The 20,663-nt window shown below is 39.5% G+C and overlaps 1 protein-coding gene across 1 annotated transcript; it reads left to right on the top strand.

Moving 5' to 3' along the window:
• The first annotated feature begins 3,758 nt into the window (after nucleotides 1–3,758).
• On the top strand, nucleotides 3,759–17,105 carry brd2a (bromodomain containing 2a). Its single transcript, XM_044334974.1, has 12 exons — nucleotides 3,759–5,928; nucleotides 9,530–9,836; nucleotides 10,315–10,452; nucleotides 10,810–10,960; nucleotides 11,109–11,308; nucleotides 11,458–11,976; nucleotides 12,408–12,536; nucleotides 12,715–12,906; nucleotides 13,065–13,327; nucleotides 13,640–13,959; nucleotides 14,113–14,238; nucleotides 14,838–17,105. Exons 1-12 carry the CDS (start codon nucleotides 5,897–5,899, stop codon nucleotides 14,963–14,965), a joined length of 2,505 nt encoding a protein of 834 aa, XP_044190909.1. The 5' UTR covers nucleotides 3,759–5,896; the 3' UTR covers nucleotides 14,966–17,105.
• The last annotated feature ends 3,558 nt before the right edge of the window (nucleotides 17,106–20,663 follow it).

The following is a 20,663-nucleotide window of genomic DNA, read 5'->3' on the forward strand; positions in this document are numbered from 1 at the left end:
TTATAGTGCAACACATGAAACTGGCGCTGTTCTGTATATGCTACCACAGCATGCAGCAGTGTCCACTTTGTGAAAGGAAGCAATTCATCTGTATCCCAAAACACAAGCACCAGCATAAGAGAGCAGCACTGTTGTCTTTATTTGATTAGTGTAGGTACACTCTGAAAGGGGAATCAAGTTATGTGACTTTGCACATTTATATTTTGAAATACTGCACGTAGCAAATACTTCATGTTACTACTTGTTTGGCATCAACAAGTGGGGCCGTGCATGTTGCTGTGAGGCTCAAACAGACATAATAATAATAAACTTTCATAAATCATTTTTTCAACATGTGCTTTTCTCAGACAAAGGACTCTATATTACTATGTTAGCATGGTGGAAAGAGAGAGTAGAGACATTTCCAGCAAAAACACAACACAAATTGAAACAATACAGGTGTGTTTTTGAATACAGGCTTAGTAAAGCAAACAATAACATATCAGGATGCAAATGGAAATAGCTGAGAATGGAAAGATCAGCATGCTAGTGCCAAATACTATGTTTCCACATACAAAACAGTTTTAAGAACAGCGATAATGAGGGTAGCAGTATTGACTTAGTGAGTGTGTGGGTGGGTGGGTGGTTGGATGTCTCTATGTGTGGGTGACATGCAAGTCTGTGTGCTGGCAAGTTTTTTTTGGAGAGAATGTGGTGTTCAAAAGAAGACAACACAACAAAACTACTGTACAGGAACCTTGAATGCACAGTGTTCCTCCACATCTGAAAACGGCTGCTTGCGTCAGTTGTCAAAGAGACCGTTGTTGCTAAGCGAGGCTCGCCGGCCATAGTGTGAGGAAGTGAATGAGTGGACGGAGGCAGTTACACAAACATGATAACCAAACAAAGTATGTAGCATTATGTTTATTTTGTTACACATTCTATTTATCATACCAGGCCAATGCAAACAGAATAAAAGCGAAACCTAAAACCTGTCTGCCAGTAATTAACAGTTTACTGGTAAAACTCTTGCAACCTATGACTCAGGACCGAGGCGTTGCGAGGGAGAGAGCTTCCTTGGCAACCGTCTCTGGACTGATTTTCATCATGTGACAAGCTGATGCAGCCAAGCGCTGAGAAAAACAGAGAGAGGGAGAAAGAGGCGGTGTGTATGTGTGTATGTGTGTGTGTGTGAGAGAGAGAGAGAGCACCACTGATGAGTCAGAGGAGGCTGATTCTGACGTAATCCACCAACCCCTCCCTCCTTTCATCTCTCCGGCCTACATGGCTGTTCCTGGACATTAAGGTCAGAGTTGGCCAGTGTAATCAAAACTGGTCCTCCACAAAATATAGTAGCATAACACAACATATTGTGTGTGTTATCTAGGTACAGATCAGTGAGTAATACGCTATGTTTGGCACACCGCAAATGCTTTTGTTTTCCGTGCCAAAACTTTGAGTCATCCCTTTTTGGGAACAATAACAATCAGGCTTTTATTGATTTTTTTTTTTAATGATCAGCAGTGGTAAGAAGAGTGATGAAAAAAACATACTGAAATGTGCATGTTTATTTTGTATTATTAATAATAATTTATAGATTTTGCCTTTTATGAGTAAAACAATCAAAAACAAACAAATACATAAAAAAGAAAACATACAGAATATAACATTATTACATCATGCTGCAGGAAGAAATCACACAAAGAGGACAATTCATATTTATTATATTCATATGCTCAAAGATTTTCCCATATTCTTATATTATTTATGTTGTTGATGTGTGAAATAATTCCCAGGAATCACACCCCATGATGACCTCATGATAGTGCTGAAATCATAAAGTACATAACATATACAGACCAGTATGGCCAAAACCAACCCTGCAATACAAATAAAAACATCAAAAACATTGTCATAATATACAGCCTGAGATCACAAATACAGTTATTATTGCAAACAGGATCAAATCTAATTGATTTTCAAGATCCAAAAAGAAAAATAAAGTTCTAAATTCTGTTTTCTACACATGTGCTATGGATTGAGCCTTGTTGTGCAATAAAATTGAGCACAATGCAAAACAAGATTAAACAAACAAGTGGCATTACGCTTGTTTCAGTGTAACCTCATAATCGTACATTTGTCAATTGAGTTATGCAGTTTGAGTCTCAAGCATCTGCAGATTACAGCTCTAATAAGTTCATGCGTCAGCCATGAAACAGTCGGGTCACCAGGCTGTTCTGTGTGAGAAAAGCAGCCAGATGAACTACAGGTTTCATAACATACCTGTTTGATAAAAACCATCTAACTAGGTTGTAGAGCAGCCTCAACTCCTCACACAAATGAAGATAATAAGAAAAAGTGATGAATAAACAAAACTAAATTGAATGTATCCCCTGTGCTTGAATTTGGGCATTAAAGATATTGTTTTTGTTTTATACAGTAACAAACACTGTAATGTGTGTCTAAGGCTTCATAATCAAAGTGAGCTGAGTCTCACTCTTGAATGAAACATAAAAATGATGTATTCATGCAGATGGTCTCAGACTATAGTGGCCATCATTGTTGGTGAAGCTTACTGTCAAAGTGAAAGTGAAGAATATACAAGCACATTCAAGACCCTGACAGACTGTTGTTTGAATGAAATGTTATTGGAAACACTTCCTGATATTTGATTCAAATAAAAAGCCTCCATCCAAATTTTAAATTAGAAACTAAAGCAATAAAGAATAATATGTTAAGGGCATAGTTTTAAATTTCATTTGGTGAGGAGCCTCAGACTAGTCTACACCTGAATCTCTGAGAGTTACATTTCAGGTTTTTGATTCACAGAGTTTCTTGAGTGAAGCTTTTGTGATTATATCAGCTTGTGGTTCATTAGAAATGTATGCTGAGATTTCAATTGTCAGCCGTAACCACATCACACTGTTGTACTTGCATTCGCTTTTTGACAGCTGTTTTTGTCTTTGTGGCTGTGTATGGTCGTCCCAGTGTCTTCCTCTGTTTGCTTATTCATTATTAAAGTCCACCTCCACTAAAAAATATGGTTTTCTTCTTGTTCCATCAGTTGGATGTTTAAACTTCACTGTCCAGAATGATGTATGTGCAGAGTTTAACACTGGAAGGCTGTTTTTACATTCACCCGCTGAAAGTGCGCCCATTGAAAATCTCATTTTAAGGGGTGGGCCTGTAAACAGGATCTGTAACATCACAGTTAGTTTGGAAGACAATCCTGGTCCAATAAACACAAACACTGAGAATAGACTTTACAGTGACGTAGGAGACATCTTGTGTCCAACAGTTAGACTAGTTACTGGAATTTTTAATGTGGAAGAAGGAGTAGATGATGTTTTAAGGATTTGAACGTGGTAATTATACTTTTTGTGGACAAACCATATGAGGCACACATCATTGTTTCAAGCAGAGTATTTTTATATATCTTAATACATATGTGGAGCTGATCTGTAAGTTTTTGTTTGATATTAGCATGCTCAAAAGAAATTTTAAGAAATGTATGCTGAAGTAAATCATAGTCACAGTAGGCTAAACAATGTTCTGAGAGTTGATCAAAAGATAATGACAGTATAAAACATACAAGCTGAAGCCTTATATGCAGTCACATTTTTCGTGCTTTAACCTGGAAACCAGTTACTCGCCGGTTTGTCTGCAGCTGGCTGAATCCCACCTACTTCCCACAAAACCCCCAGCACTGATCCCCACATTTATCTTTGGGAAAAAAAACCCCAAACTGCTCTCAGATCAGCCTCTTGCACTCCCTATGGACAATGCGGCTTCATGGCAGGGACGCATGCGCAAAGCATCGTGTTGCAACACAAACCCCGAGCTCGTCTGCAGTCATGCTTTGGAGAAAACAGACATTTTTAACCCTTTTGAGACAAACTGAGCAAATTACACACGAGACTGTAAAAGGATTATTGCGATCACGAACGGATTATAATAGAGTAAGCTTGGGAAAACAACACAATCAATAATACTAACATCGTTTTCGTCACGTGGTCGGGATTGACCAATCGGAGCGAACCAAATCCAGCGGAAAGTATGCTTCTTTGTTCGGATATTTTGCCAATTTTACCCCCAGATTTGACCCTGTTGCTTTGTACATATCACACGATGTGGAGATGGAAGCGACGTTTTGATGGGAAAGGACACGCAGCGGATATGTTTTGTTGCGTTTTTTTTCGCGGAATGCCACGTGTTCAGGGCTCATTTCATCACATGACTCCCCTCCCCCACCCGGCGCGGGGAATGGGAGAAGAAGGCGGACATGTTTGAGGGAAATGTGTTGGTTAAAAAGTATCGAGGTGGAAGACAAGAAGATTATGTGAAGACAGGTTTCGCTTTATCTTGGGATTTACCATTTCTTTTGTTTTATTTGATATTCAAGGTTTTTTTTTCATGTCGTACTTTGGAAATATTTATTTATTTTTTTCTTTTGAAAAAAAATACTTTCATTTCGAACATTTGTTTTATGTTGTGTTTAAGCTATCAAAACCTTCTAGTAATATTTAATATTGTTAGGATGTACTGTTAGTTTCCATCGTTTATTTGAGTGACATTGCAGGGGATTTGTAACCTTGGTGTGGGGGATGGGCGCATGTGGTTAGGTAACCATTTTGTGTGGTTGTTTAATTTGTAAAGTGTCGGTATTAAGATAAGAAATCTTGTAAAGATTTACTAATTTGATATTTTTTGTAATTGCTTTTTGCTTTTGTAGTTTTGGTCTATTAGTCTCTCATTTGCTCTCAAAGGTCAGGTATGAGATTTGTAATTTCAAACCCATATCACATTAACTTTCTTTGTGATTTCCTCTATTTTTTTTTTTAAATTAATTGTTCGTGGGGTTGTTTAATTAGTTATTGTTGGACAAATGTAGCCTTAACTTTGATCAAATGTGGTCTCAGGTCAGTGAGGAAAACTGCTGTGTCATTCAGTGGATTTGTAGTTCTTGTGGCCATTCAAGGTGTCTTTTTATTTTTCGTTGTTGCCTGTTTTATTGTTAGTTGAAGTAAATATGGACTACTAGAGATTTAGTGAGAATTATAAGGTGTGCTTTATCCTACCAGTACTTTGCTGTTTGTGAGGCGTGGAGGCCTTGTTGGACTGGCTGGGTTCAAATTGTGGCCTTTTTCTGCACTTTTCTGCACTTTCCTTTGTTGATTCTTGTTTGTAAGCGACATATGTAGCGTTTTGTAAGTTTAGCTTACTGTTTTTTCTTACTTACTGTAAATAATTCGATGATAATACTTTGTGTTATTGTACTTAAAGATGGCGCCTGTGCGCCTCTTCTGAGAGACAGAAATGCGGATATTCTGGTAAGAAGAGAGCTCGTGGGGAGAGGCTCTTGCGGGGATGCGCGTGACCCGGCGGAAGAACCAATAGGCTTCTTGGTATATACCCTGGAAGCCCGCGTTACAGCCGTTTTGACCAATCCCCGCGGTCGCTTAGCACACGTTGACGTAATGTAATATGATAAGGAGGAGGCTGACTTCGGTGCCTTCGCATTTTGTGGAGGATTATACAGAGGAGCCAGTCAGAGACGGCGTTTCAGTGAAACTAAACAGTCTCGACCAATAGTATTGCGCAGTTTCCTTGACGGACAGCAACAACTTGCGAATAGGTTGGCCCGAAAGATAGTCAGCGAGGCGTCAGAGTAGAGGGGTGTGGTGACTTTGACGGACGGCGCAAACAGCGAATAGGAACTCACAAGGCGTGGACGTTCTGAGGTAGTCCGTCCAATAAGAGAGACGGTCGGTGTATAAAAGAACGGGTGTAGTCGCATCGTCGCCATTTCAGCGAAGCAGATTGAGGCAGTTCTCTGCGGCGGGGAGCGGAGAAACCGGACGAACAGAGTCGGATCCTGGGTTGAGTCTAGCTAAAAACAGAATCCGGATCCATCCCGATGGATATGGCTGTTAACCCGCTCCTTGACAGGTATCTACCGGTAAAATTGACTCTCAACTTTCCATCGGAGGGAATATTGTGAACAATTCTCATGTTTTTTGCCAAGATAACGTTACTGGTAACCTGTGTTCGCAGTAATATTGAGTGACATAGGGAAATGGACATTGAATATGCTGCAGGAAGGAGTTTTGTCGGGATTAGAAACGGAATTCATGTTGAGGAAATAATAATAAAATGTGTTTGTGGGCTGTAACGAGTTGCGACTGTTGTTCGCACTACGCCGGCGCCATCTTCGGAGCGCCTCTGCCGTTGGCCGCTCTCTCCCGCTGCCTGGCAGTTGGAGCTAGCCGTGCTAGCATTAGCTTCCCATACCTAAAATATTCCTCTCTTTAACAGTAGCCTGACCACTTTTTGCGTTGCAAATGGACGTGCCGTGTTTATATAATGACAATCAATTGTTTTAAGTGGTCTTAATCTGATATAAACTGCCCCAGGGTAACTTAGTGTTATGTTAACAATATCGTTAGCCTGTAGTGTAGAGTCTAGCTTAGTGTTGTTGATAGCGTTGAAGAGGCAGAGAGGGTAGCAGATGCATTCCTGCTTGTTTCGCCGGTTTGTTATTGTAGCCATGTGACGGCCAGAGGAGCTTGTGGTGCGACTACATAGCATTACAGCGCAATGGCTAAAGCAGTTAATGTTGTCAGCTGCACCAATAATGCGTTATTTATCAATTAGAGCTTAAGAAAGTTAAGACATTGCATGGAGTTGTCATTAATTTCCATCACCAGAAAGGTCAATATCTGTGGTTAGTTTGGGTTGTCCACGTGTGTTGGGTGTTTCATTTGGTTGCTTGGTTACAGAGCTCAATGTCACTCAACCTAAGCTAGGTAGCAGCAGGCTTTACTTAATTCATATAACAACTTCTCTGTATTTTTTTTCTTTCTTCGTCATTCATACTTTATTTTACTCCTCCCAATTTGTTAATCCGATTTACAGCTAATGCAAGAAGTGTTTTTTTTTTTTTGTTTAGTGATGTTAATGTTATGTACATGATTACTTTCCTTTTTTAATAATAAAGTACACTAACTGTCAAATGTGTTTCCAAAGGTTGTATCATTCAAACAGCTTGCTTTACCATAAACTATACAAATAGTTATTTATTTATTAATAAACATATTGCTTATAGAAATGTCTACGTACCTACATCATGTGTAATATTTTTATATTGTTAATGCAGTAGCTAAGTTTCCCTACCATTGAGTCTTAAACAATATTTTTCAGTATGCATGTGTACAATACGGCAGTGCATACATGTGCTGAAACAGGCATACAGGTAATAGATTGATGAATACATCTCAGTGTTAGTTACGCACCTGTTTCATGGGACCCCTTATTCACAATGTGATGCAAACAGTAATACTTCACCTTATTTGCATCAGTTTCTTAAAGCTCACAGCTCTGAATGTGCAGAACCATTTGTTTTTGTTAGATTTAAACTTAAATTGCGATGGGGTCATTCCACAGCCGACAATGCAAACACCAGATGTTAGTAGCTTTAGTGTTGGTTTTTCAACAGAACTGGTTTTCCAGCCGATGACCCTAAATGTCCCAGTTAAATGTGTCAGTAGGCCAGCGGAGATGGCTATGGTGAGTTCATACTGTTGACAACTTAAACATCCCTTCACATCAGAATTAGTAGGACTGGTATTTTTTCAGCAGGAAAGATTATTAATTTGTGATTGCTGTGATGCTACATAATGTAATGCACATAATTACATGTCCCCACCTTCATCAGAACAGCGGGATGTCAAATGTTTTTGAGCGTTGTGTGACAGATGAGCATTTGTAGCATTGCAGCAATTCCTATCAAGTAGCAGATGGTACAACCCACACTTATGTAGTGGAGTGTATACATTTATAGAGATATTTAAGTGTTTGAATCAGCTCAGTGGTATTATGGACATGTAAACTGGGGCCCAGAGTTTTGTATCAGAAATCTGAGTATTGTTGATAGGCAACACCGACTGTGAAATAGCATATATTGTTCAGAATGAGAATAACACCAGTCTCGCTGTGTTTCACTTCACTCGATGGCTTGTGGCTGTTCTACTTGGCTGAATCCAGCTCTTGCGTGGAGGGAGCAGGGGTGTTGCTTCATAGTTGAACAAGCCCGCCATGTGTTGCTGCAGCGTCACTACAGCTGTAGGTAGAGTAATGCTGGTGAGATGAGTTGTAGAAATAGTACAGTTATTTTGTACCAGTGTGGATGTGATTAAGGTTACATGTGGAGACATCAAACAGAATAATGGTAGATTTTACTGTCAGTGATGTAAAAGAGGGGAAAGTCAGGTCAACAGTGTTTGACAAAAACATTTTCTAAGACATTAAGAAGAGAAATGTTGTTTTTATATATAACCTCTCTCTTTAAAGGTTAAACAGTGACTCTTTCCATGAAAGACCAAGTAACCATGCAGTGTTTTTTTCAGTGGTGTTAAAGGTGTTACCACAGCAGGACAACCGTAACTGAGGTTATACGGGACTCCCTCTGCCGAGTCAAGCTAGTGAGGCCACATTCCAGGTCAGAACAAGTTTTTAAAGGCTGATGGCAGCTCTTGACCCAGTCATTGAGCATAGATCAGAGTCTTGCTCGCTTTCCCTACGGAAACTACCTCTTAATTTTGCAAATTTCAGTGGCCTTTAAAGCCATAGTGCAATTGATAATATGACAAGTGGATGGTTGTTAACCAATTGCAGACAATATTCTAATTTTCTGGGCATGTTAAGGACATTTCTGTTGGGGAAACTGAAGAATAGTCCAGTCATTACTGTAACATGGCAACTGAAACTCCACCCACAATCCTTAAGGGAGACCTTTTTTTTTTTAACAGGGAAACGGGGTGGAGTTTTTGTGTGTGTAATCATTGACATGGATATAAAGAGGAGGAAGTGGTAGTCATGTCCATTCCCCCGGGAATACTGAGTGCTGATTTGGCAAGAGTATATTCCAAGTCAGACTGATGTGCGCTTGCTGAGTAATGTTTAGAGTGTGTGACCTACCATGCGTGCCTTGTGTAGGGGATTTACTCTATACTGTATGCTTATATGTGTGTGTGTGTGTGTGTGTGTGTGGTAGGGTTAGCAGGATTAGTGGAGTTTGATAGGATAACATAAAATGTGTACCAACAAGGGAACACTATTACATTAGGATGACGCAATAAAATGATGATTAGTTTTATGTTAATCCCAGACTTGCAGAACAGAAAACCAGACATAAATATTTCTGCCAACACTTGCAGAAAACAACCTTTTACGTCCATCAGGATTGAAGGTCTAGGTAGTCGCTATGTGGAAAGACGGGAGTAACAAATACCTTTTTGAGAGTTTTTATAAAGGCAGTTATGCAACTTCTTCACTTAAGTTGCTGCAAATGCGGTCAGTGTACTTGTCTCTATTCATTCAGCTGGGTACATCCACGTCCAAAAGAAGGACAAAATAGTATTTTGGCTGTTAAAGTCAAAAATTTGATTTTGTTGTGGCAAAGAGCAAACCGTCTTGGCAAATGTCCGTCTTGGCATCATTTTTACAACTTATGCCAAATGGCTCATTGGTCTTTCAACTGTGCTCTCTACAGCTCCCATGTCGGGCTTGACGTTGGCATACTGGGAGTCACAACGATGGACCAGGGTTCTGGCACAGCTGGAAAACGCATCCGGAAACCTTCACTGCTTTATGAGGGCTTTGAGAGTCCTGGGATGCCCCCCCTCAATCAGATGACCCCTTCAGGACCTCCACAGCCTCCGGTGAAAGACCCCAACCGACAGGGGAGGATGACCAACCAACTCCAGTTCCTACAGAAAGTCCTGCTCAAGTCTTTGTGGAGGCACCACTTTGCTTGGCCCTTTCATGAACCCGTAGACACTGTCAAGCTCAACCTGCCTGTGAGTGTAAATGACAAGAATTCAGATATGGCCCCCCCCTTTCTTCCTAGAGGAGAGACCGTCCTTATTTCTAGAAACAACCTCACTCCTTTTTGTAAAACCAGATGCCACCTACCTCAGTTTTAACAACATGTCACTGTTGAAGGTTAGATGGAGAGACAAATTCAGACTCAGTTTATCTCAAAGGTAAACTGAGCTGCTCCAGGTGTTGTTTAGAAGTCAGTGTCCCCATCAGTTTTAATCACTTGTAACCATTATATCACTCCACTCCAAGTCTGTCAGTTTTAAACTTACTTAAAGAAATATTTAGGAGCTCCCACCAGCCACAGGCTAATAATATATAAAATCTATTTTGTTAACAGGCGTCTTTGGAATATTTATTATTATTATTGTTATTAAAAAATCTAATTAGTCAAATAATCATTTTAGGATGTAGTAGCCACTGTTTCTTGTCCTGAGAGTCTCTGTCTCCTTTCAGGACTATCATAAAATCATCAAGACCCCGATGGACATGGGCACTATTAAGAAGAGACTAGAGAATAACTATTACCGCAGCGCCAGTGAATGCATGCAGGACTTCAACACCATGTTTACCAACTGCTACATTTATAACAAGGTAAGACTGTGTGTGTGTGTGTGTGTGTGTGTGTCTGTCTGAGAAATTGTGAGCCTACGTCAACCAGGCAAGATAATGTTTCACGTCAGCTGCTGCTGGTAGCCTGAACACATGGCAAACATGATGCTTTGTGTCCACAGTACAGCCAGTCTAAAACCTAATGAGTGAAATCGTTGGGGGGAAACATCTTAAGCCAGTGACAGACGCTTTACTTTGAAATAATAATTATTTAATAATAATAATTGTAACTTATTGAGAACCAAATTATTCAGTTGATGTTGATATATCAATCAGGTGAAGTGTCGCTGACTTAAATCTACCGGTTTAAGCATATTGTCCTATATTTCTCCTCCGCAGTCTACAGATGACATAGTCCTGATGGCTCAGTCTCTGGAGAAAGCATTTCTGCAGAAAGTGGCTCAGATGCCCCAGGAGGAGGTAGAGCTGGCCCCTCCCCCTCCGCGGATTAAACAAGGCAAACCTGGCAAAAAAGGCAGAGGAAATGCAGGTGAGCACTGGCAGACACAGACATGCAGAGTCTCTGATCATCATACATACACGGCTGTAATCATCTAAAACATGTATACACAAATCAGTAACTTTCTACCTTATACCTCCCTCCCGTTCTCCTTCTATCCACTCCTGCTCTCTCCCAGTCTCTGGCGGAGTGACGACAGCTCATCAGGTCCCAGCAGTCTCCCAGTCGGCGTACTCACCTCCCACCCCGGAAACACCCGACTCCCTCCTCTCCACCCCACCACAGACGCTTTTGACAAAGAGCCTGCCCCTTACCCCTTCAACAGAACAGAGCACACCTACCATTACGGGTCTGCCTCCCACACAGCCCACCGCAAAGGTAATGGCTGACATTAGGGAGATAACAGAAACAGGACATTTTCTTGAAAATGTTTAGGAACTGGACAGACGGTGTAAAATGTTGTGTAACTGTAGTCAGATATTGGCCATACCTTCTCTGACCCACCCTCTTCTTCTCTTCAATCACAGAAAAAAGGCGTGAAGAGGAAAGCAGACACAACCACCCCGACAACTGTAGCCATGCCCATCATGAGCACCATGGGCGTCAGCGGCATCGGCCTGGGGATGGGCGGCGGGCACGACTCCCCACTCACCCTCACTTCTCTTGGGATGGACCACACCTCTGGCCTGGGGATGGGCCAGGGCCTCAGCCTCAGCCAGAGCATGGGGATGGGCATGGGTATGGGCATGGGCCGCGGAACAGTGATGATGGGCACCAACGCATCAGGAGGGGCCAGGAGAGGTGTGAGCGGACGACCCATTAAGCCTCCTAAGAAGGATTTACCAGATTCCATCCTGCCGACACCGGTGCGCCGCAGCAAGCTGAGCCCCCAGCTACGCTACTGCAGCGGGGTCCTGAAAGAGCTGTTGACCAAGAAGCACGCAGCGTACGCCTGGCCGTTCTACAAGCCCGTCGATGCCACAACACTCGGTCTCCATGACTACCACGACATAATCAAGCAGCCCATGGACCTCAGCACTATTAAGGTACATTTATTTGACAACATGCTCATGCATCACTGTCAGTGTTTGACACAGCAGAAGACAGTGCCTGGTGTTATCTGTTTCCTAATCCTGACAACACAGTGATGAAGTAACACCTCATAGCCCAGGGCCTTTCTTTTTTTTTTTTTTAGTATTTTGAAAGAAAAACAAAACATAAAACCACACGCTGGACTCAAAGATGAAAGTTAGAAATCGAAACTATAGACTGTTATTCTTTCTCAGTTCATATATATGTGCATGCTATGTAGGCATCTTTTAGTTCAGGTAAATTTTCTCTAAAGAATGACCCTGTGATGTTCTCTAGTTTTTTTTTTTTTTATCATGCTAATTAATTAAAACAAGTATTCTAAAAAGGTCCAGATCTCCATGAAATATTTATATATTTTGCTAAAATCTCTTCTTTTTGTCTCCAGCGGAAGATGGACAGCAGAGAGTATCGTGATTCCCAGCAGTTCTCTGCAGATGTCAGACTGATGTTCTCCAATTGTTACAAGTACAACCCCCCTGATCATGATGTGGTGGCCATGGCCCGAAAACTCCAGGTAACTTATTTACTCCAGTAATGAGAATTATCATTATTGTAGTTTTTGCATAAAGCTAATGTGTTGCTAGTTTCTCCTCTTTCCTGAAATCACTCCCTTCTTTCTTCAATGAAGAATGAGCACCAGTGTTCTTGTTTTTCATCTTGTTCACTCCCATGCTGTTTTCTCTTTCTCACAGGATGTCTTCGAGTTCTGCTTTGCTAAGATGCCAGACGAGCCCCCAGCACCCCCTAGCTCCTCGTCCTCATCTTCCTCGTCGTCGTCGTCGTCCGAGAGCGAGCTCAGCAGTGAGAGTGAGGAGAGCGAGAGCAGCCCCAGCTCTGACTCCGAGGAGGAGAGGGCAAACCGCTTGGCAGAGCTGCAGGAACAGGTGTGCACGCTATTGTATGCAAACACACATCAGAGCAGGAAAACAGAAATAAAAAGAAAAGATGCTCAAATACAAGTCAGCAGAAACCAGATGTGAGTTTTAACCTACATCCTTTTATTATTCCTTTCTGACCCATTCGTCTTTCTGTTTCCCCGCAGCTAAAAGCCGTACACGAGCAGCTCACTGCACTCTCCCAGGGTCCCATCGTCAAACCCAAGAAGAAGAAAGAGAAGAAAGACAAGAAAAAGAAGAAAAAAGTAGAAAAAGAGAAGCACCGGAGGATAGAGGAGGACTTGACACCGATACGGCCGCCAAAAACCCCCAAAATCACCAAGACTCCAAAACCCAAGAACAACAGAGCGGTGGGCGTTCCTGTGATGCCTATAAAGAAGGCACCGAGCAAGAAAAACAACAAGAGCAAGTGAGTACTGACACCTGCTGGACGAGGTTGGAAATGCTAGTGTGTAGTACATGATCTGGATGATGTGGTTAGATGAAGGAAGAACTCCATGTTAAAAGATCTAAAGTTTAGATATTGTTATTGTAGTTTGAGTATACTTAGAGGTCAAAACTCTAGAGGTGTTGCTGGATTTTTGACCTCTTTTCCCTTCTCCATGCTCCTTAGAAGTAGGTGAAGTTGTGCCAGAAACCCCTACTTTTCTTCTACAGTTTGAGTATACTTCACTCCTAATCTAATTTTCTCTCCATCTCCTTCCCTCCTGTCTTCCATCAGATCCAAAAAGGCAGGCATGATGTTTAACATGCCTCCTCCGGTCCCCGAGCCCATAGTGCCTCACTTCGACTCCGACGAGGAGGAGGAGACGGCACCCATGTCGTATGACGAGAAGCGCCAGCTCAGCCTGGACATCAACAAGCTGCCCGGTGAGAAGCTGGGCCGCGTCGTTTACATCATTCAGTCCCGCGAGCCCTCGCTCCGAGACACCAACCCGGAGGAGATCGAGATAGACTTTGAGACGCTGAAGCCATCGACGCTGCGGGAGCTGGAGAGATACGTCATGACGTGTCTGAGGAAGAAACCTCGAAAGCCATATGGTAAGTAGTGCTGTTTTACATCCACGATGTTCAGTAAGTCTGCTGGTTTTGGGGATTTATTGTTACCTATCGTGGTGCCAGATCTTCAACTGTAGATCTTTGACTATGTTGTACATTACTTCCATCTTACTGATGTTTACTGTTTGCATGCAGCAAGTAAGAACAGTGCTGGGAAGTCCCGTGAAGAGCTCGCTCTGGAGAAACAGATGGAGCTGGAGAGAAGGCTGATGGACGTCAGTGGACAGCTCAACTCTGGAAAGAAGCCTGCTAAAGCCAAACGTACGTCCTCCATACTGCTCTCTGTACAACTACAGAGGTGTATATTTATAGTAGAGTTGCAACTACTGTGTTAGTTGATTAATCGATGGACAAAAAATTCATGGCCAACTATTTTAATAATTGACTAATCATTTTAAAACATTTTTAAAGGAAAAATGTCCAAAATCTTTGGTTCCAGCTTTCCAAATGTGAACATATTGTCTTTTATTCTTTTGAGTTGTGGATGAAGATGTATTTGGCTGACATTTTCCACAATTTTATAGACCAAACAACTAATTGATTGATCAAGAAAATAGTCGAATGATTCATTGATAATGAAAATATGCAAAAGATGCAATTGTGGTTTTGTTATAACGTTCAATATCACATCAGAAAAGTCCTTTTCAATTTTGCAGAGCATCCATGCAGAATATCATTTCTAAATCTTGTATTAATAATGACTAAAGATATATTGGCATTTAGTCGTATATAGGATCATATTTATCATAGTTATCTTCATCTTTCAGTATCTTACTGTAACAGTTTAAATGTTAAAGTGCTTCTCTATCTCGTGTGCAGCACATCATCCTAATCATGTGTGTTTTGTGTTTTTTCTTTAGAAGAGAAACCTGCAACGGAGGCTCACACCCAGCCGTCCCGTCTCAGCGCCAGCAGCTCCTCCTCAGACTCCTCTTCATCATCCTCTTCCTCCTCATCCTCAGACACAAGCGAATCAGACTCCGGCTGAGAGGCAGAGGGTTTCTATATATATATATATATATATAAAAAAGGGTCGTGTGACGGACCCCGTGTGTATCGCTTCCCACCAAGTGGACTGAACTGTAGTAGAGCTACTGACGATGGAGCCGCAGGGCGGATCAGACGAGACCAGCGACTACGCAGAACTGGTCCGACTCTACAAGTGTCAAACCAAGAAAGAAAGAAAGAGAGAGAGAGAGAGAGATGGGGCTTTCCCTGCGCTCAGCTCACTCATCCATTCGTGTGATGGACACAGAACAGTTGAGGATGAACGGATGGAAAGGAGGAGACTCGTCGCAAAGTCCCGTTGTTCTCTGGAGGACTGGCCTCGTCGGGCAGAGCGAGGGACGCTCCATCTCCTGCAAAAATAAAGGAGAAGAGTGACGCATGTGTTAGAGGGATAAGGGTGCTAGAGCCAGAATCTGTCTTATTTCTGGAGATGATTTCCCTTCTTACCATGCTCCCTTTCTTTATGCTGTATAGATAAGGTGTACAGTTATATAAATATCTATTTTTCTTTTATAAAGAAGCATTTTATGGAGCAAATTTATTCCCTCATTCTGGGAAAGATGAACTGGCGTGGGCGGAGTTGTGTTTTAGTTTTTTTTTTTTTTTGTTTTTGTTTTTTCGAGTGACAGAGAGGGTAGAGGGGAAACAAGTGTTTGTGTCTGTATGTATGTGTTTGAGTGACTGTGTGTGTGTGTGTGTGTGTGTGTATGAATGTGTCATGTACTGTATGTGTTTGCATGCACATGTTGCGAGTGTTAGATCCGGCACCACAAGTGCAGCCTTGTGAAGTTCCTCAAAAGTCTTGACGCAGGCGTTTTGGAAAAATCAGTCTGCACGCAGAAGCACCTTGGTTCAGTAGAATACAGAATGCATGCAATACAGAGGAGCTGACAAACATTTGCATACTCGTGTACTACTTTACTGCATCCTTGTGTACTCATGTACTTCTTCGAAAGGGTTGGCCACTGTACAGAAATGTGACATACCGTAGTTCAGCCAGTTCAGTTTATAAGTTAATATTTCTGTTCCCATGTGTGCTGTCTTCTTCTTCTCCCCCCCCCTCCTCCCCTTTCCATTTCAATTTCTCTGTAAACATGTGTTGCTTTTTTTTTTTGTTTTTGTTTTTTTTTCTTCTTGTGACCAATCTGCTAATAAATTGTGAGGACGTGTCTGTCCATGCACTCGTGCCCAAATAACATCTTGGTTCTTTTTCTTTTTTTTGTGTTCAGGTTTGACTTCAGTCACAACACCATTATCTAGACTTTTCTTCTTTTTTTAGTTGCAAGAAACATGTTTTCCATTTTATTCAAGTAGTAGATGAAGCATTATGGGTTGATTTTTCCCATGATTCATCACTTCTTAACACCACGGTGTCACAAAATTGCTTTGACTTAAAAACAATCTGGCCTTTTGAGATCTACGGCAGCTGAAAGTTGTATTTTCTGTATTGAGTTTTTTTTTTTTTTTTAAAGATTAAGTTTACTTATTTGTGTGATTTAAACATTAGTAATACCAGGTTGGGAAGGTAAACAAAGTCTTTTTTAAAAATATTTTAAATTGTGGGATCCAGCAGTAAGTTTAACCAGTAGGCATAAAAAGATGGTTTAATGTTGTCAGTAATAACGATGAGCTGTTTGTTCTGGTGGTACTACTAAACGATTTTGTGATTTAGGTAAGGTGTGTATCAGTTTTTTTTTTCTTTCTAAATCATCTATGGCTTGAGATTGGAGTATTGTGTGTGTGAAACTGATTATTTATTTAGGAGGAAATTTAAATGGAGATACTATTCATGATTCTGAAAGTAATCAAAAGCTTTTTTTAAGTCAAAGTCTACTCTATGAAATATGCACAGACTAACTGTCAGGATTGTAGAAGTGTACATATTTTACAGTCGCAATCTTCGAGCATGTTTTTGTTTTTCCTTCAGTAACTTAGGTGAGATTTTTTTTTTTTTTTTCTTTGTCCAGCTAAGATTTTTTTGGGCTTCTGTTCTGAGACAAAATACTCCACAGAGTTGTCAGTCTTACCTTTTTCTGAAGTTTGTCAGAAATCTAAATGCCTCTGTACTTGACTCCACCATTTCATCTGAACAAGTGTACATAAATAAACTGAGAAATGTTCATCTTTTCACTATGTGGCTATTTTATTTTTTATATGAATTATTTTGGGATCATGATGAGCTCATACAAGTAGACTAGAGAGAGAACAAGGATATTACAAACTGTTAAAATGCACAATTTACCGTCACAAAGGGACAAACAGTACTTGAGAAATTCACTTATCTTTCTTCCGTCTGTTTTTAAATACTGAATAATCGCCAATTCATAACTGGCAGTGACTCTGACCTCTCTGATCTTTGTACCCTTCAAATTGCATTAAGTTGCTCTGTGAACTAACAAACGAATGTCAGATAAATTGCCAAAGCCGACGTGTTTTCAATGGAAACTAAATAAGACTTATTTGTGTAACTGACTTTGTAGTTATGACTACAAACTGGTGATGCATCAATAGCAAACACTGCAACATTATGTAATGTGATGGAAAAAAACGTATGACAAAATGTGCAAAATATGGCCTTAATTAAAAAAAAAAAAAAGCCTTAGCACTCAGCTGTAATGAAATAGGAACTGACAAACTGGTTTTGGGAAACCACGACACTGCTGGATGAGCTTAATACACAACATTTATCATTTCAAGTTGGCTGTGAATTATCTCTTAGAGAGTGACTCATATTTATTTTAATTTTTTGGAGAAAACAAGAGAAAAAGTTGCCAAATTCTCACTGCTGAGCTGCATCCTGATTCTCTGTTGCTAGTAAGATAACAGTATAACCATTACACACCTGATCCTTACATCCTGCAAAGCCTGAACGAACCACCCCACCTCCTCCTATTTGTCCCTGAACTACTGTCACATACCTGTGAGACAGGTGGGAGATCACTGAGATGTGTTGGACGGCTATCTGAACAAAAACACTGCAGATCGGACAACAGGAAACAGGATCAGTCACTGTTTTATAATCTACTGTCACATTTTAAATTAACATTTAGTAATAAAGCCTTGAAATTTGTGAAGATCCTTTGATATAATTAGATAATAATCAGATAATATAATGGGAGCTGAGTGCCAGCTCTAGTCATCTTTACATCTTAATATATTTACATAAATTTGCATCGGCTTACATATTCATTTAGTAATATTGCTGACGGTAGGTATGTACATATGTGTGTGTGTGTGTGTATGCTGGCAAGTTATACTGCTGTTCCCATAAGGTTAATAAAATGTACATAGTTTAACTCTGTTGTCTGTGAACATGTTTCATGTCTGTTATTTTAAAGGATCCTCTAGTGACAGTATCGGAAAGCAGCTGCAGCTATAAAGTCTGATGCATTTTATTGGATAACTGCTGTGCATTAATCTATGTATAATGTATCTGTCCATAACAAATAAAGATTAAATGAAATGAATGAAAATGAAAGTGTGCACATGTTCTTTCAGCACTATAGCTGATGTAACAAAGATTTCTTTCATGTGTGTATCATGAATTCTGGATATTACATGAATGTAACTGTGCTGTATATAAATGTTTATACTGTTCAGATTGTATAGTTTTGATAGAAGATTATAGCATTTTTATGTGGTTTTACTTGTATTCCAACAGGAGGAGTTTAACAAGGTTTTACTTTCATTAGTGTGAGTCATCATCTTCCATAAAATGTTGCAAAATCAGATGAAGCAATGTCAGAAGTTACTAAGCAACAAGATCAGATCAGTACAGACAGTAAAACTTCTCCCTGTGATTCAGATGAATACAGTAGAGTTCAGCTGCAGGGGTTTCAGTTTCAGCCACATTAGTACCAAAGTTCTGCTTCAGGTACTATATGGAGGTTTTTCTTCTTCTTCTTCTTATCATTATTGCCACCTCATAAAAAAACAAAGAAAACAAAAACTAAAATAAACGAAGAAGCCAAAAAGAACGACAGACACAGTTAAACCACATGGTGATGAGTTTCACTTCATGAAATTATGTTAAATTACTATGATCATGGTATGATCTCAATAGCTGTATTTCAAAATGACTTACAGTATTTTTTCACAACATATCGAACCTGCAGTTCATCATAATTAGTTTTAATAGTTTGATCTTATTCCAGCTCTGACTGGAAATCTGTGACATCAGGTCTTTGAGCTCTATCCAGTGGAAAAAAAGAGAACTACAAAGACTAAAAACCACCACAAGGGTTATATCACTATCATGTTAATGCTTTAATATGTAACATAATACAAAACATCTGTTGATAAAAACATATTGCAAACACTCTTTTTGCTTATTAATGTTTTTAACATTTCTGTTAGTCACAAATTAAAAATCAAATTTAAATCAACAAGTTAAGTTACTTAACCACCAAAATAAACCACAGCTGATTGTTGACTCTTGAATAATCATTTGCAAGATGGTTAAAATATTTTTGATGACTCAAAACTAATTAGTAAGTTAATTTTCCCAGACCTGATCCAGGACGACCATATGCTTCGGGTATGATGATATTACTACTTTTATCAGGTAGAAAACTGCATTTAAAACTGTAACATTGTGAAGATATGTAGAAGAAAGAGACAATATCTAAAATATAATAATTAAAAGTTAAAAAAACAAAATCAAGGAAGCAAAACATTAATTAATTCATTTTAAAAAGGTAAGGTAAGGCTCTAAATGATGTCAAAATGTTAAGATACTAACTTCAGATGTATATATCATGCATTTTATACATTATTATTATTATTATTATTATTATTATTATTATTATTATTATTATTATTATTGTTAGTAGTAGTAGTAGTAGTAGTGGTAGTAGAAATATTTTATAGCATTTGTTTTATTATTTACCTGAAAGTATCCAAAAGTTGTTTAAAATGAGAGAAAGTTAATATGCTTAATGCAGAAAATAATTATATTTCAGTTAAAGGGATGAATTAATGGACAGCTGCAGAAGAACTGTGTAACACACATACTACATTTTAAATAAAATAATGATAATAATTTACTGACATCTATACAGATGTATGAACAAAATGGCTCATTGGCATTAGTCATATTATATAATTTTTCTTTGATATTTTTATTGATAAAAAAGGCACAATAAGCTGTAGCTTCAGCGTGCACCTTTTCAGACTGCAGAAATCTTTAAATTGTGTCACTGTGTATTGTTATTATGAGTTATGGCCTTTTAAAAATATAGTTTGACTAATAATTAATCTGTAACCAATTAAAAAATTACAGAAATGTTCTTTTTTGTTTTGTTTAATCTCTTTATTGAAGGCATAATGAATGAAGAACATGGAGTACAGTCTTGGGAACAAAATGCAACCAACTACACATAAAAAATAGAAAGAGAAATAAATAAAATGCAATTTCTTATTTGAAACAAGAGTCCACATCCCTGAGAAAAATTACCCCAATTTTTTTGTTTTGTTTTATTTTTTTTGGCTAGAGCAATGTATTTTATGAACAAAGAGCTTTTCTGCCTTCTTCTTCTTCCTCTAAATAAAACCAGAGTGAAAAATAATCGGCTAAATATGTATTTTTATTATCTTAAAAGAAACATTTTGATTGTAAAGTTTTTCCAGCTCAGAATGGACCACAGACTTTATATAAATGGACTCAGCTGCGCCGCCGG

This window comes from Thunnus albacares, chromosome 19, assembly GCF_914725855.1.
Source record: "Thunnus albacares chromosome 19, fThuAlb1.1, whole genome shotgun sequence".
Taxonomy (NCBI): Eukaryota; Metazoa; Chordata; class Actinopteri; order Scombriformes; family Scombridae; genus Thunnus; species Thunnus albacares.

Bases quoted from the DNA above. Each gene is read 5' to 3' on its own strand.
- brd2a (XM_044334974.1), top strand. From the start codon at position 5,897: ATGGATATGGCTGTTAACCCGCTCCTTGACAG. The intron at 9,837-10,314 runs GTGAGTGTAAAT...GTCTCCTTTCAG, and splicing joins CTGTCAAGCTCAACCTGCCT to GACTATCATAAAATCATCAA. The intron at 12,907-13,064 runs GTGTGCACGCTA...GTTTCCCCGCAG, and splicing joins TGGCAGAGCTGCAGGAACAG to CTAAAAGCCGTACACGAGCA.